This window comes from Tachysurus fulvidraco, chromosome 1 (assembly GCF_022655615.1).
Source record: "Tachysurus fulvidraco isolate hzauxx_2018 chromosome 1, HZAU_PFXX_2.0, whole genome shotgun sequence".
In the NCBI taxonomy this organism is placed as follows: Eukaryota; Metazoa; Chordata; class Actinopteri; order Siluriformes; family Bagridae; genus Tachysurus; species Tachysurus fulvidraco.
The window spans coordinates 17,247,370-17,264,869 of record NC_062518.1 but is presented as its reverse complement, the minus strand read 5'-3'; the positions used below and the strand labels follow the sequence as shown (position 1 = coordinate 17,264,869).

General features: G+C 42.2%; 1 protein-coding gene across 3 annotated transcripts in view; it reads left to right on the top strand.

Annotated features, from left to right (window-relative positions):
• LOC113649228 (low-density lipoprotein receptor-related protein 1B-like) overlaps positions 1-17,500 on the top strand; it is a 176,857-nt gene that overhangs the window by 76,766 nt on the left and 82,591 nt on the right. For all 3 annotated transcript variants that reach the window (XM_047820298.1, XM_047820295.1, XM_047820293.1), the window contains 9 exons: positions 3,715-3,855; positions 3,934-4,059; positions 8,794-8,910; positions 10,141-10,221; positions 10,495-10,653; positions 10,723-10,905; positions 12,185-12,385; positions 15,947-16,192; positions 16,847-17,044. In XM_047820298.1, coding sequence (XP_047676254.1) covers positions 3,715-3,855; positions 3,934-4,059; positions 8,794-8,910; positions 10,141-10,221; positions 10,495-10,653; positions 10,723-10,905; positions 12,185-12,385; positions 15,947-16,192; positions 16,847-17,044 — 1,452 coding nt within the window. The remainder of the gene's footprint in view (positions 1-3,714; positions 3,856-3,933; positions 4,060-8,793; positions 8,911-10,140; positions 10,222-10,494; positions 10,654-10,722; positions 10,906-12,184; positions 12,386-15,946; positions 16,193-16,846; positions 17,045-17,500) is intronic.

The following is a 17,500-nucleotide window of genomic DNA, read 5'->3' as shown; positions in this document are numbered from 1 at the left end:
TTTAGTAATGTTAATGATGTTAGTGATGTTAGTAAAGCTGGTGTAATGTTAGTGATGTTAGTGATGTTAGTAATGTTAGTGATGTTAGTAAAGCTGGTGTAATGTTAGTGATGTTAGTGATGTTAGTAAAGCTGGTGTAATGTTAGTGATGTTAGTGATGTTAGTAATGTTAGTGATGTTAGTAAAGCTGGTGTAATGTTAGTGATGTTAGTGATGTTAGTAATGTTAGTGATGTTAGTAAAGCTGGTGTAATGTTAGTACTGTTAGTGATGTTAGTGATGTTAGTAATGTTAGTAAAGCTGGTGTAATGTTAGTGATGTTAGTAAAGCTGGTGTAATGTTAGTGATATTAGTGATGTTAGTAAAGCTGGTGTAATGTTAGTGATGTTAGTAATGTTAGTGATGTTAGTGATGTTAGTAATGTTAGTGATGTTAGTAATGTTAGTGATGCTACTGAAGTTAGTAATGTTAGTGATGTTAGTGATGTTAGTAATGTTAGTGATGTTAGTAATGTTAGTGATGTTAGTGATGTTAGTAAAGCTGGTGTAATGTTAGTGATGTTAGTCATGTTAGTGATGTTAGTGATGTTAGTAAAGCTGGTGTAATGTTAGTGATGTTAGTGATGTTAGTAATGTTAGTGATGTTAGTGATGTTAGTAATGTTAGTGATGTTAGTAATGTCAGTGATGTTAGTGATGTTAGTAAAGCTGGTGTAATGTTAGTGATGTTAGTGATGTTAGTAAAGCTGGTGTAATGTTAGTGATGTTAGTAATGTTAGTGATGTTAGTGATGTTAGTAAAGCTGGTGTAATGTTAGTGATGTTAGTAATGTTAGTGATGTTAGTGATGTTAGTAAAGCTGGTGTAATGTTAGTGATGTTAGTGATGTTAGTGATGTTAGTAATGTTAGTACTGTTAGTAATGTTAGTGATGTTAGTGATGTTAGTAAAGCTGGTGTAATGTTAGTGATGTTAGTAATGTTAGTACTGTTAGTAATGTTAGTGATGTTAGTGATGTTAGTAAAGCTGGTGTAATGTTAGTGATGTTAGTAATGTTAGTACTGTTAGTAATGTTAGTGATGTTAGTGATGTTAGTAAAGCTGGTGTAATGTTAGTGATGTTAGTGATGTTAGTGATGTTAGTGATGTTAGTAAAGCTGGTGTAATGTTAGTGATGTTAGTGATGTTAGTAATGTTAGTACTGTTAGTAATGTTAGTGATGTTAGTGATGTTAGTGATGTTAGTAATGTTAGTGATGTTAGTAAAGCTGGTATAATGTTAGTAATGTTAGTGATGTTAGTAATGTTAGTAAAGCTGGTGTAATGTTAGTGATGTTAGTAAAGCTGGTGTAATGTTAGTGATATTAGTGATGTTAGTAAAGCTGGTGTAATGTTAGTGATGTTAGTAATGTTAGTGATGCTACTGAAGTTAGTAATGTTAGTGATGTTAGTGATGTTAGTGTTGTTAGTAATGTTAGTGATGTTAGTAATGTTAGTGATCTTAGTGATGTTAGTAAAGCTGGTGTAATGTTAGTGATGTTAGTCATGTTAGTGATGTTAGTCATGTTAGTAAAGCTGGTGTAATGTTAGTGATGTTAGTGATGTTAGTAATGTTAGTGATGTTAGTAATGTTAGTAATGTTAGTGATGTTAGTAAAGCTGGTGTAATGTTAGTGATGTTAGTAATGTTAGTGATGTTAGTAAAGCTGGTGTAATGTTAGTGATGTTAGTGATGTTAGTGATGTTAGTAATGTTAGTGATGTTAGTAATGTTAGTACTGTTAGTAATGTTAGTAATGTTAGTGATGTTAGTAAAGCTGGTGTAATGTTAGTAATGTTAGTACTGTTAGTAATGTTAGTACTGTTAGTAATGTTAGTGATGTTAGTGATGTTAGTAAAGCTGGTGTAATGTTAGTGATGTTAGTGATGTTAGTAAAGCTGGTGTAATGTTAATAATGTTAGTAAAGCTGGTGTAATGTTAGTGATGTTAGTGATGTTAGTAAAGCTGGTGTAATGTTAATAATGTTAGTAAAGCTGGTGCCATGTTAGTGATGTTAGTGATGTTAGTAAAGCTGGTGTAATGTTAATAATGTTAGTAAAGCTGGTGTAATGTTAGTGATGTTAGTGATGTTAGTAAAGCTGGTGTAATGTTAATAATGTTAGTAAAGCTGGTGTAATGTTAATAATGTTAGTAAAGCTGGTGTAATGTTAGTGATGTTAGTGATGTTAGTGAAGCTCAGACATGTTTGTGTGGTTGTGTCCAGAACACTTCTGCTGTGAATATCTCTCTCTCTCTCTCTCTCTCTCTCTCTCTCTCTCTCTCTCTCTCTCTCTCTCTCTCTCTCTATCTATCTATCTATCTCTCTCTCTCTCTCTCTCTCTCTCTCTCTCTCTCTCTCTCTCTGTGTGTACATTTTATCGTGAGTTATTTACGAATCTGTGTACACGAGGTTGGTGAGGAGAGATTCAGGCCTTCAGTTTCTCTCCACAGGCTTGTTGACTGGTTACTATGGAAACAGGAGGTGCAGTAGGTTTTGAAAGTTGTTATCGGAGCTGCTCGTCTTAGAGGAAAGCAGACAGATTGTCTCTGAGCTACGTGATCTCAGGACATAAACACTAAAGTCTGCAGGGGAGAAGCTGGAGAACTTCAGAGCCTCAGGATGGTGTGGAGCAATAAAATATTACCCTTTCCTTCTAGTCCTGGACCTGCTCACATACACATATCTAAACCTCATCACATCACTCGCTCAGGGTCACGGAGAGGCTCGTTTTGTGTGTGTGTGTGTGTGTGTGTGTGTGTGTGTGTGTGTGTGTGTGTGTGTGTGTGTGAGCACTGATTAATTAATAGGAACTGCTGCTATATCCTGATCGATTATAAACACAAATATGACCTCGGATCAGAACAGAAAAGGAAAGATGTCTATTTCACAACTAAGAGAGAGCTGACTGACATTCAGAACTTTTCAGATGACACACAGCCCTGTGATGAGTGTATGTTTAGTTAAAGGGCTGAGGGAGAATACAAGCTACATGACATGAGGTTAAAGTCCACTGTGGAACCTTTGAGACACATTTACATTGTTGGTATCTTTGAGAGCACATGTGTAACTGTACAGTACCTTTTCTCAGACAGAGTGTGTTTGAGTTCACCTACAGGGCGTCGGGGAACAGAGGTCTAATCTAAACCAGACAAGAGTCCAGAAAATCACATGGAGTTTTAGATCAACATTAGCTTGCTGTCACTGCCTGGTCTGCCTCATGAGAATAATCGGTCTTCTGCTTGCTGTATTAAAGGGTGTGACAGATATCTGCACAAATCCAGCTCCACATGCCCTGCCCCATTTCCTGTAGCAAGGCTTTTATTTTCATATTGAGACCTGATAGGCCCAGACATTTTATGATGTCATAAAACTCAGCTGTTGCATGTTTACAGCTCATCATGTCTCTCTATTGTGTGAACAGAGACACAGCAGAATGATGTTAACATCTTACAGCATCACGTGAAACAAACGGAATATCTCACACACTGTCATGACAAACTGATGTAATAGTTTGTTTTTCGGTTTAGTAAATAAAATAATGACATCTTTACATAATCGCATTTCTGTGATGAAACATAAAACTCAAAGAAGATAAAAAGTCAATCTGAGTTTATTTTGCCACTGATGATCAAGTGGAAAAAGATTTTATTGTGTGTGTGTGTGTGTGTGTGTGTTCTCTCAGCCTCTGCGGTTTTATCAGACTGGAAACATTGCGGTCCTGATGAGTTTCAGTGCAGAAATCAGCGCTGTATTCAGCTCATGTGGCGCTGTGACGGCGATGATGACTGTTCAGATAGAAGTGATGAAGAAACACAAATCTGCTGTATGTTGTGTTTTTGCACACACACGCACACACACACACACTTGATGTAAATGTTAATAACGGTGTGTTTCTCCGCAGCGAATCGCAGCTGTCCTCCTGATCAGTTTAAGTGCCAGAACAGCCGCTGCATCCCAAAAAAGTGGCTCTGTGATGGAGCTGATGACTGCGGCAACAATGATGACGAGTCTGACCTCATCTGTGCAGGTGTGTCAGCGTTTCACACACATCCATCTAAATCAAATCACTTTCTTACGTGTGAAGAAAACTCTGTGTGTTTGTCAGTGCAAAAAACTGACAGAATGCTAGTTGTAGTTTCACGGTGGATGACGTCATAATATGAACGTTACAGCAGCCAACCAATCAGCAGCCTCGTCTCACACTCGTCAGTGTCCTAACACACAAAGGCATCATTAACGCACAGTGCCTTTTCTTTCTTTCTTTCTTTCTTTCTTTCTTTCTTTCTTTCTTTCTTTCTTTCTTTGTTCTTTCCTCCTCTAGCAGTATTTCCTTCATGAAGTGCACAGCTGGTAATAAACTGGTGTTTATAAATATGTGGCACAAAAAGGACTTTTCTTTCTCTCTGTATTCACTCCCACTGTGCAGCACTACTCCAGAGCCTCGTCCTAAATGGAGATGTTCTGCCTCTGAGAGACACTCACAGAGAGAGAGAGAGAGAGAGAGAGAGAGAGAGACTGATGCTCCTCACTGACAATTCAGTATAATTTCCCCTGTTGGTTCAGTCCTGTGTGTAAAATAGCTTCATGCTTGCCAGCGTAATTCATCACACACGCACAACCGGGACACAAAATCGGTTTCACATCACTCTCTGTTTGTGTGTGTGTGTGTGTGTGTGTGTGTGTGTGTGTGTGTGTGTGTGTGTGTGTGTGTGTTGTGGGAGTTTGGGAAGTGCTGGTGGCCTTCTTACCTATACTTTTTTTCTATTTTCACTTTCTTTTACTATAATCATTCTTTCACTGCTCTCTAAATAGAGAGAGATACAGAGACAGAGACAGTGAGACAGAGAGACACAGAGAGACACACAGAGAGACAGTGACAGAGAGAGAGAGATTCCAAATCCCCTTCCGTTCACTACATAATGCACTCTGTTTGGGAGTCTGAATTTTATGGTCATTTAAAAGATATCTAGTACAGCCATGAACTTCCTGAATAAGCTACAGAGCTAAGAATCTGAGTGGCTTATAAAGTGGGGAGACTGGATTGGGACACACCCACAGTGGGCTGATGATGATGTTTATGTAGCTTATATAGTGAATAGGGAGAGTGGATTGGGACACACCCACAGTGGACTGATGATGTTTATGTAGCCTATATAGTGAAGAGGGAGAGTGGATTGGGACACACCCACAGTGGGCTGGTGATGATGATGTTTATGTTGCCTATATAGTGAATAGGGAGAGTGGATTGGGACACACCCACAGTGGACTGATGATGATGTTTATGTAGCTAATATAGTGAAGAGGGAGAGTGGATTGGGACACACCCACAGTGGACTGATGATGATGTTTATGTAGCTATATAGTGAATAGGGAGAGTGGATTGGGACACACCCACAGTGGACTGATGATGATGTTTATGTAGCTAATATAGTGAAGAGGGAGAGTGGATTGGGACACACCCACAGTGGACTGATGATGATGTTTACATGGCCTATATAGTGAATAGGGAGAGTGGATTGGGACACACCCACAGTGGGCTGGTGATGATGATGTTTATGTTGCCTATATAGTGAAGAGGGAGAGTGGATTGGGACACACCCACAGTGGACTGATGCAAGTGCAGATGAGATGTAGAAGGTTAAATAGTGAAAGTCTGTAGGTCAGAGGTGAAAGAGCTGCATCTCAGCTGTTGTGTATTACAGATTGCAGCACTTCTGATTGTGTGGTGTAGTGATTAGCAGACAGAGGGAGTATCTCAGACAGACAGAGGGAGGGGGGGGGATGGACAGCACTGGGTCATAAGAAGCATCACATCCATCTCCTATAGCTATAATATCTACACGTGTCCTAATCCGTAATCCTCAGGATCGATAGCTCAGCTTCGCTGCTGCGTTTATTTTGCGCTCGGCTTTGTGTCACTGGACCCACGATAAAAAGGTTTCAGACTAATGACAGCATCTAACCCAAGAAAAGGTGTTAATCGATTTAATTTAGATAGTCCAGACACACCTCCTCTTCTGGGACAATAAAATATTCCACTCTAATCTTATCTGAGGAACAGAAGCTAAAGCGAGATGTCAGTGTAATCGATTCGCCCTTTTTTAATCTGCCTCCTGATTCATTCTCACTAAATTTCACAGTTTACTGGAAGATTCTTTATCTGTAAAATGAATCCGAACTATAAACGTCTCTCAGACTCTCGGTGGGTTTTGTCTCTCCAGCTGTAAAGCTGTGTGTTGTGCTTCATCCTGCACGGCCTTTACATGATGCTCTAGAAGGTGATTAGTTTTCTCCTTGATTTGTTTCTGTGACAATGCTGCAGTATCTTCTGAGGCTCAGCAGAGATACCTGCTGTCCAGGTGTGTTGGTGTTGGAGCTCTTCCTCCTGTCTGTTTTCCTCTCCTACTTTCTGAAGTTTCTCCACAATCCCAGCAGGAATGTTTTCTCTTCACTTCACGTTCTCTTCAAGCTCATCCTCCTCAGACGCTGCTGGATTTCATCAGAATGGAAAGTAAAATACCTACAAATCCTCTCCAGCCTCCTCCACAGGAAACGCCTCCGATTTTCAGACATTTCACATCACATCAGCTTTGATTCTGTGGAGTGGAGACGTGCCGGAGCACACACTCAGCTCTACGCGCTGCCTCAAGTTGACACACTTACTCTTTAACTCTAGGAGTTGTGATATGAGGCTGGGGCAAACATGCTGAAGTAACATTACAGTTACAGCAGTACAAGTGTGTGCGTGTGTGTGTGAATGTATGTGTGTGTGTACGAGTGTGTGCGTGTGTGTGTGCGTGAGTGTGTACACACACATCTGAGTGTACAGTATGTGTGTGTGTGCGTGTGTGTGTGTATGAGTGTGTATGAGTGTGCGTGTATGAGTGTGTATGGGTGTGTGAGTGTATGTGTCTGTGTGAGTGTGTACGAGTGTGTGCATGTGTGTACACACACACACACATCTGAGCGTACAGTATGTGTGTGTGTGTGTGTGTATGCATGTGCGCGTGAGAGTGTATGAGCGTGAGAGGACACGCTCTTTGTTTACTTTGTGTACACACACACACACATCTGAGCGTACAGTATGTGTGTGTGTGTGTGCGTATGAGTGTGTGTGTGCATGTGTGTGTGAATGAATGTGTATGGGTGTGTGTGCGTGTGAGTGTGTGTGCGTGTGTGTGCATATGTGTGTATGAGCGTGAGAGGATGTGCGCGTGAGTGTGTGTGAGCGCATGTGTGAGTATGAGTGTGTGCGTGAGAGGATGTGCGCGTGAGTGTGTGTGAGCGCATGTGTGAGTATGAGTGTGTGCGTGTGAGTGTGTGTGCGTGTGTGTGCATATGTGTGTATGAGTGTGTGTGAGACCTGTAGTGTGTTCAGTTTAATCTCAGCCCTCTGTTATATAAATATTAGTGGAAGTTTAATAAAGCTCTTATCTCGGAGAACATGAATGTGTTACTGAGATGTGATCTTTAGAATGTTAATGTAACAGCAGTGTTGTGTTGTTGTTTGTGTTTGTTTGTTTACTTTGTGTAATGTGTTGTTTGTTTACTTTGTGTAATGTGTTGTTGTTTGTTTACTTTGTGTAATGTGTTGTTGTTTGTTTACTTTGTGTAATGTGTTGTGTGTTTGTTTACTTTGTGTAATGTGTTGTGTGTTTGTTTGTTTACTTTGTGTAATGTGTTGTGTGTTTGTTTACTTTGTGTAATGTGTTGTGTGTTTGTTTGTTTACTTTGTGTAATGTGTTGTGTGTTTGTTTACTTTGTGTAATGTGTTGTGTGTTTATTTACTTTGTGTAATGTGTTGTGTGTTTGTTTGTTTACTTTGTGCAATGTGTTGTGTGTTTGTTTACTTTGTGTAATGTGTTGTGTGTTTGTTTACTTTGTGTAATGTGTTGTGTGTTTGTTTACTTTGTGTAATGTGTTGTGTGTTTTTTGTTTACTTTGTGTAATGTGTTGTGTGTTTGTTTACTTTGTGTAATGTGTTGTGTGTTTGTTTACTTTGTGTAATGTGTTGTGTGTTTGTTTACTTTGTGTAATGTGTTGTGTGTTTGTTTGTTTACTTTGTGTAATGTGTTGTGTGTTTGTTTACTTTGTGTAATGTGTTGTGTGTTTATTTGTTTACTTTGTGTAATGTGTTGTGTGTTTGTTTACTTTGTGTAATGTGTTGTGTGTTTATTTACTTTGTGTAATGTGTTGTGTGTTTGTTTGTTTACTTTGTGCAATGTGTTGTGTGTTTGTTTACTTTGTGTAATGTGTTGTGTGTTTGTTTGTTTACTTTGTGTAATGTGTTGTGTGTTTGTTTATTGTGTAATTTTTGTGTTTGTGTGTTTGTTTATTGTGTAATTTTTGTCTGTTTGTGTGTTTGTTTATTGTGTAATTTTTGTGTTTGTGTGTTTGTTTATTGTGTAATTTTTGTCTGTTTATTTGTTTACTTTGTGTAATGTGTTGTGTGTTTGTTTACTTTGTGTAATGTGTTGTGTGTTTATTTACTTTGTGTAATGTGTTGTGTGTTTGTTTGTTTACTTTGTGCAATGTGTTGTGTGTTTGTTTACTTTGTGTAATGTGTTGTGTGTTTGTTTGTTTGTTTACTTTGTGTAATGTGTTGTGTGTTTGTTTACTTTGTGTAATGTGTTGTGTGTTTGTTTGTTTACTTTGTGCAATGTGTTGTGTGTTTGTTTACTTTGTGTAATGTGTTGTGTGTTTGTTTACTTTGTGTAATGTGTTGTGTGTTTGTTTACTTTGTGTGATGTGTTGTGTGCAGCTCAGACGTGTCGAGTCGGTCAGTTCTCCTGTCAGAATGGCCGCTGCATCCCAGAGAGCTGGCGCTGTGATCGGGACAATGACTGTGGGGACGAGTCAGACGAGCCTTTGTGGTGCAGTGAGTCATTGTTTTTTTTCCTTATCTCTCGTTAATTCGGTATCACACTGACTCACATTCACACTGACTCACATTCACCCTGACTCCCTTTCTTATAGTGTTTCTCTTTGTCTCTGAAGTCAGCACCCAGTCAGTGCGGTAATGATGCAGATGTTTAGATAAGCCCTTATTCCTCACATGCTTTATTACAGATAATAATCCTGCATGTAGATTCACCAGCAGAGCTTTCAGTCAGTGTGTCGCATCTTTTATTTTCATCACCGCTGGCTTTCACATGTGAACATGAGATCTGAACAATAAACTGAAGGCCGACGTGATGCACTTTGAGGATCGGTTTTTATTCTTTTCAGAAAGGAAGCTGAGTTTTTTCACAAAGAGTTAAAGGTTATGTGTTGATTAGCTTCATCAGTCTGAGGGAAGAACACACACCATGTCCCGGGTACTTAGTGTGTATCCGCCGTGTTTAGCAGGAGAACCGAGACAAGATCTTACCGTGTGACTGCAAAGTCCAGTCACAGTGACTCGAGTCCTGAATACAAATCATTTTAATGAAATGAACATGAGTAAAAATAAATAAAGGCTAAGTGAGGAGATGAGGAGTGTAAAGTTCACCTGCCTCAGGTGTTAATGATGAAGTGTAGATATGTTCCAAGTGTGTAACACGGTCACGTTATGTGCTAATGCTAATGCTAGCTCATATTAAATAGCGGTGTGTGAAAGCTGCGTCTCTCATCATGTCCTGTTCCTCCACATGATGTTCAGGAGCGTAGACTAGTGAGCTACAGTATTATGGGATGTCTTCCTGATCAGAAGGGTGTAGACATTTACGGTCGATGGCATCATTTTGTGGTCTTTAGAGCTCGTTAGCTGGCTGACGTCATCCTACAGACCAGCTGTGGTATCTTCTCACCATCACCTCTGACCTGACCATGAGCATGCTAGGAAATCTTCAGAAAGTGCACTAATGAGCGTGTCTCCGTTATACAGCTGTGCAGTAAGAACGACTCTCACAACTGTCCTGAGCTTAATGAGATCAACACACAAGCAGAAATGCTTCAGCACCAACAGTGTTGTGTGTCGGGGCAGGAGGGAGATGGGAGACGTTTCTGTCAGTCGTAAATATATACAAATGTTTTTTATTCCAGAGAGAAGAGTCTAAGCTCTGTGTGTGTGTGTGTGTGTGTGTGTGTGTGTGTGTGTGTGTGTGTGTGTGTGTGTGTGTGTGTTCAGGCTTTCCCTCATGTTCTCCTCTTTCCGAGTTCAGCTGCTCCAATGGCAGGTGCATTAGCAGCAAATGGCGCTGTGACTCAGGTCAGTCTGATTATCGGCTGTCGGTTTTCAGTATGTGTGTGTGTGTGTGCGATATATATAGAGGGGGGGGGGGGGTGAGAGAGATACAGAGGGTGGATACAGGGAGGGGGGAGGGGGGAGAATAGCAACATATATAAATATTTTAACACTAAACCGTATCACAATAAGAGTAAATGTTTTTATATCTAACTGATTATACCTGTCTACCTCTTATGTTGACAGGATGATGATGATGATGATGTTAGAAGTAAACTCTTTCTTTGTGCCGTGTAGAGGACGACTGTGGGGACGGCAGTGATGAGCTGGAGTGTGTGCGTGTGTGTTCAGTCGGCCAGTTTCAGTGCTCCAATGGGAAGTGTGTGCCAGAGCACTGGGTGTGTGACGGAGACGACGACTGTGGAGATCAGAGTGACGAACACACAACCTGTACAGGTAACACACACACACACACACACACACACACACACACGTAACCACACACTCACTCTGTCTCTTTCCCAGCAATAGCCTCTGTTAGTGACTGCAGTGAGGCGGAGTTCCGTTGCCATGGAGATGGGTCATGTGTCCCACAGCGATGGCGTTGTGACGGCGATGCTGACTGTGAAGACGGTAGTGATGAGCTCATGTGTAATGGAGTGCACAGAGTGTGTGACCACAAATCAAAGTTCACCTGTAAGAGCTCAGGTGGGACACCTCCAGGTGCATTGTGGGGTTTGTTTAGCCCTGTGTGTGTGTGTGTGTGTGTGTGTGTGTGTGTGTGTGTGTGTGTGTGTGTGTGTGTGTGTGAGAGAGAGAGAGAGAGAGAGAGAGAGAGAGAGAGAGAGAGAGAGTAGGAACGGTGTGTGTGTGTGTGTGTGTGTGTGTGTGTGTGTGTGTGTGTGTGTGTGAGAGAGAGAGAAAGTAGGAACGGTTTGTGTGTGTGTGTGTGTGTGTGTGTGTGTGTGTGTGTGTGTGTGTGTGTGTGTGTATAAGAGAGAAAGAGAGAGCAGTGTGTGTGTGTGTGTGTACATTTCTCTCTGGAGATTCTTCACTCATCATCAAACTCAGACACACCATCTGACACTAATTCCTGTCTCTGATCTGTAATTGGTATAAACTGGCATGGTTCTCTCTCTCTCTCTCTCTCTCTCTCTCTCTCTCTCTCTCTCTCTCTCTCTCTCTCTCTCTCTCTCTGTCTGTCTGTCTCTCTCTCTCTCTCTCTATCTATCTGTCTGTCTCTCTTTCTCTCTCTGTCTGTCTGTCTCTCTCTCTGTCTGTCTCTCTTTCTCTCTCTGTCTCTCTATCTATCTGTCTGTCTCTCTTTCTCTCTCTGTCTGTCTCTCTCTCTATCTGTCTGTCTCTCTCTCTCTCTCTCTCTCTCTCTCTCTCTCTGTCTCTCTTTGTCTGTCTGTCTCCCTCTGTCTGTCTGTCTCTCTCTCTCTCTTTCTCTCTCTCTCTCTCTCTCAGTCTCTCTCCCTCACTCCCCCCCCTCTCCCTCTCTCTCCCTCCTTCCCTCTCTCTCTCTGCCCCCCCCCCCCTCGGCTGGTTCATGGTCAGTCCACATTCTTGACAAATTAAATGTGTCTAGTGTTTTACCTTGAGAACAAGAGTGAGTGTGCGTGTTTGTGTTTGTGTGTGTGTGTGTGTTTGTGTGTGTTTGTGTGCACTATTAATACAGTTATTTCTTTCTGTCTCTCTGACTGACAGATACTTATCTCTTTCTCAGTTTTCACCTCTCTCTCTCCCTCTCTCTCTCTCTCCCTCTCTCTCTCCACCCCCTCTCCCTCCCTCCCCCATACATTTGTCTGTCTGTCTCTCTGTGTGTTTCTCCTGCCCACTTTACTTTACTTTGCTACTTAATAGTTCTGCCCATTTATTGTAAATTATTACTTTTATAAAGTGTTATGATTAGTTATATGTGTGTGTGTGTGTGTGTGTGTGTGTGTGTGTGTGTGTGTGTGTGTGTGTGTGTGTGTACATGCAGGAAAGTGCATCTCTAAGAGCTGGGTGTGTGATGGTGATGAAGACTGTAAGGATGGCTCTGATGAAGAAGGGTGTGTGGTGTCAGTGTGTAAGCCTCCCTCGTTCCCCTGCGCTAATGACACGTCAGTGTGTTTACCTCCGGAGCTGATCTGTAACAGACATGCCGACTGCACCGACCAATCAGACGAGGGTTCCTACTGTGGTCAGTAACATGGATGTAAATGTAAAGTCCACACACTGAGGCTAACCCTGCACTCACAAGAGCAGGTGATGAGACCTAGTGTGTCTCTTGTGAACACTGTAGTGTTTAGGTTCTGTTACAAACACTAATTCTCACCACACACAGTACACACACGTGATCTCTGTGTCTGGGAACACAGGGTTAGGCACAGAGTATGGAGCTGCTTAAAAACCTAGATCTCTCTCTGTCTCTCTCTCTCTGTCTCTCTCTCTCTCTGTCTCTCTCTCGGTGTCTCTGTGTCTCTCTGTCTCTGTCTCACCCTCTCTCCCTCTCTTTCTATGACTGCCTCTCTTTCTCTCTGTCTCTGTCTCGCCCTCTCTCCCTCTCTTTCTATGACTGCCTCTCTTTTTCTCTGTCTCTGTCTCGCCCTCTCTCCCTCTCTTTCTATGACTGCCTCTCTTTCTCTCTGTCTCGCCCTCTCTCTCTCTTTCTCTGACTATCTCTCTGTCTCTGTGTCTCTCCCTCTTTCTATCTCTCTCTCTCTTTCTCCCCCTCTCTCCCTCCCTCTCTCCCTCTCTTCCCCCCCTCTTCCTCCCTCTTTCTCTCCCTCGCTCCCCCTTTCTCTCTCTCTTTCTCTCCCCCTCTCTCCCCCCCCTCCCTCTCTCCCTCTCTCTCCAGTGCAGTTTTTGTTATATTCATTTTTCTCTTTCACTTTTTAAGAACTTTATCTTTGCTACATCCGTACTCTCTAGCCAAGTCCCTGGCAGTCTGCACCATCTTTCTTGCTGGAAGCATGGCGGCCCAGTTTAGAGACCCCCTTGACAACCTGACGTGGAGCCGTGGTGTGCGAGTGCTAACCGTTGCGGGTGTAGAGGAGCGCTGCCTGGCTGCAGGGGAGGTGGTTGGGCAGCGTCCAGGATGAACAGTGCAGTGGTTCTGTTTGTTAACTTGTCTCCCAGATTAAATAATGAAGTAAATCAGACCTGGGAAATATATGTGTGCTCATTCAGAAGGTTCACGTACACGGTCCTAAATAACAACAGCACTGAATTCGAGCGCACACTAACATCTGAAATCAGTGGGTTTGATTACCTGATGCACTGTGACTAGGAGGTGGACGAGGCCGGGTCGAGTAAATCAGCATGACGGAGAAGTCGAAGCAGACTCTCCAGTCACGGATGGAACAAACGGTCTCCATCAGTGCTACTGCAGAGAAAGCACTAACTTCTGAGTCTAATATCACTGAAAACACAGAGACCGTCCCAGTACTCGAGACAGTGTAACTGAAGATAATGTTATAAGATAATGAAGATAATACAGTACAAATTAGATTAAAGCGTTTAATGGGCGAAGGGTGATCTGAGGACAAAGACAGACTAAAAAAAAATGTCACTAAAATGAACAACCTGCCAAGTAATGATGGTGATGAAACCTTAAAGTTCTCCCAGGGACCACAAGTGTCTTTACTTGTGCTTACGTTATTGCATATACTCGTGTAGGAGTAAACTGTATGAACTCAGGAGTGAAAAAAGATTAGATGAAGGAATTTACATCATGGCGTCATCGTGAATTACATCATTACGTCAGGACGTAAAAGAACTGGTGAAGCGGATTATTGAACTGGTTCATTAAAACGAACTGTCCGTAAGAACCAAACTTCCCATCACTACTCACTCGGTCGGTTTTTCAGACCACAGCTTGGTTTTATGTGTTTCAGTTTTAATTTGTATTAAACCAAAGAGAGCTTATTGGCATTTTAACACTGTGTTACTGAACGACAGCATTTTACTGATATCTTTACCTTTTTTGGTAAAACACAAATAAAACAGTTGACAACAGTACACTTATAATGTCACGAGATAATTGCTCAGTCTATTAAAAAAAACAACTAGAAGATGAGATAACAGAACTTCAGTCATCACAATCAACAGAAAACCAAACCCATACTCGGACCCTTACAGTCACTCGGACCCCCGTGAGTTTTAAGCACAAGGTGCACTAGAAAGATCATGATTCCAGAACGTGGACCAGATGGAAACGCTTTATACACAGCCTGAGCAGCAGTCTGCGGCAGTCTGAGGCTGCACAGATTTTATCTGAAAAAGCTGATATAAAGAAAAGGAAAATGTGTGTGAGTACAGAGAACATTCCACAGTACAGAGATTTTTAGAAGAGCTGCTGCAAGTGGCTGGCACAAGATTGGCACAAGACTGGCACTAACAGCACTGAACAGAGAAATAACATCAATAGAGCTACGGAAGGTATTTAATGAGTATGGAGTGTGGCATAGAAGCTGGCATAGATGGAGTTTTATAAGTCTTTCTGGCATGTTTTAGGGAAAGATTTACTTGAAGTTTTAAATGACAGTTTAACAAATGGACTGCTACCATTACTCTGTAGGGAAAAGGGGTTAGGGTTAGGGTTAAAGCCAATGTTGACATATAAAATCACCAAAACAAACACGTCCTTAACCCAGACGGGTCCCACCCCTGTATCAATAGCTCCGCCCACACATACATACGATACCCAGGCGGCTAACAGAAAGAGACGTGTCTTTATCATAGCTGAAGGGAAGAACAATACGATTGTAGATAAACAAACAAGCAAAAATGACACACAAGCATAATCATGTAAAGGACAAAGGCATATATTAGTTCTGTGTAACAAAGCAAAACCAACGTTACTCACCTATCGAGAAGGAAAAAATAAAGTCTTAAATAAAGTCGGCCACATATTCACAGGTCGGAGTTTCCTGAGTCAATAACTCCTGAGCTAAACGCTGTTACTACACAAAACGCGGTTGTAGCTGCCTCTCTACATTACTACGATAGAAAAGAGATGTTATTTGTGTAGTAACAGCGTTTAGCTCAGGAGTTATTGACTCGGGAAACTCCAACCTGTGAATATGTGGCCAACTTCCTGCTCCTTCAGTTCTCTCCAGCGCTGGAAAGCTGATCCTATATTAACACGTCCTACTTCTTGCCTTATCGTAAGCCTTTCTTCTCTTTCTTTCTTTGTTTTTATCCTCCATGTCGATGTTAAAACCGCTTTCTGCTAATGTCACACATGCGCACTGAACACTCTCTCCGCCCATATTGACAAGACTCATTGCTCATTGGCTACACGTTAGTTTTGTTTTTGATTTGATTTTTGTTTATTATTCGGTCCGACTCAGTTTTCTGAAGCATTTCTCAAAAATCGGAGACCCCACCTTTAATGTGTAGGGGAAAAGATTTAAAGACACTAATTCTGCTTGACTAATCCACACACACAGCACATCACACCTATCCTGGAAAAATTGCACTGGCTTCCTGTTAGTTTTTGTATTGAATGCTCACTTATAAGGCCTTGAATAATTTGGCCCCTCAATATTTGTGTGAGCTGTTAACCCTTTACATTCCTACACATGCTCTAACCCTAACCCTAACCCTAACCCTGACCCTAACCCTAACCCTAACCATAACCCCGCGTTCTTCTGAAGCTGTTCTGCTGACTGTCCAAACAACATGGCTAAAAACTACGTGATCAGGCTTTTCTCTCTCTCTCTCTCTCTCTCTCTCTCTCTCTCTCTCTCTCTCTCAGATCAGTGTTTGATGGATAACGGTGGTTGTAGTCACGGCTGTGTTGTAGCTCCAGGTAAAGGAGTAGTGTGTGTGTGTCCTACCGGTTTGTTTCTGGGCTCTGACGGACACAGCTGTGGATCACAGGACGTATGCGCTAAACACACACGCTGCAGCCAAGTATGTGAACAGCACACACACTCCATCACGTGCTCCTGTTACCCAGGGTGGAGGCTGGAGGCAGATGGAGACAGCTGTCAGAGCATGGGTAAATCACTTATTCACTTACACACACATGCACACACAATATGGACCTGCTTAATAAGCTAGAGGAACTTTATAAAGCAGGATATAAAAAGATCTCAACACTTGACAATGCCAGTCAGGGCTGTAGAGTGAGATAGGTTTCACCCACTAGTGCCAGAAGAATTGTTCAGGACGCAAAGAAAAACCCACAAACACCTTGGAGAGAAATACAGGCTGCTCTGGTGGTGGTGTTTCCAGGGGCACAATAAGGAGGGACTTGAACACAAATGACCTGCATGGTGGAGTCACCAGGAGAAAGATGCAGTCTATGACACTACACAACCCTCCTTCAGTACACCAGACAAACCTAGACAAGACTCGTGAGTCATGTGTAGTGATGAGACCACGAGTGAACTTTACAGAGCCTTAAACACTTAAACACTGGAGAGAAGTCAACAAGGTCTACTGTGAACCGTACACCGTCCCCACTGTATAGCATGGAGGTGGATCTCTGATGTTCTGGGGCTGTGTGAGCTCCTGGGCTCACAGGGAAGTGAGGAAAAGTTAATAGCAGGATTATGATGTAATGTTCTGCACTCGCACAATGTAAAAATGTCCTGTAACTGACCACTTCCTGGTTATCGGTACGTTTCTTTGTGTTTTTTATCTGTTCCAGATCCGTTTGAGCCGTTTGTGATTTTCTCAATCCGGCATGAAATTCGGCGCATCGACCTGAAGACGGGAGATTACAGCCTGCTGGTACCAGCTCTGAGGAACACCATCGCTCTGGATTTTCATTTCAGTCAGAGGATGCTCTATTGGACCGATGTGGTAGAGGATCAGATTTATCGCGGCAAAATCTCCGACAGCGGCGGTAAAGTACACAGTAAAACACTGAAACATCCGTCACACACTGCACTTCACTTAGATATCAGTTCATCTCGTAGTGAGGGGTTTTATATGAGGTAGTGGTGGCTCAAGCGGTTAAGGGTTGATGATCGGGGTTCATGCCCCAGCACTGCTGCCACAGAGGGCCCTTGTGCAAGGCCCTTTATCCCTCTGCTCCAATGGTACTGTATCATGACTGGCTCTGTGCTCTGACTTCAGAGTTGGAATATAAAGGTGTTTAAAGGTGTTTTAAGGTGATGTGTTTGTACAGAAATCTGAACCTCACCTGGATGTGTTTAAATGATGAAACCGTTAAAGGTGCGGTCTCCGTTGTTTGAAAGCCAATGTTGACATATAAAATCACCAAAACAAACACGCCCCTGACCCAAACGGGTCCCACCCCTGTATCGATAGCTCCGCCCACACATACATACGTAACCCA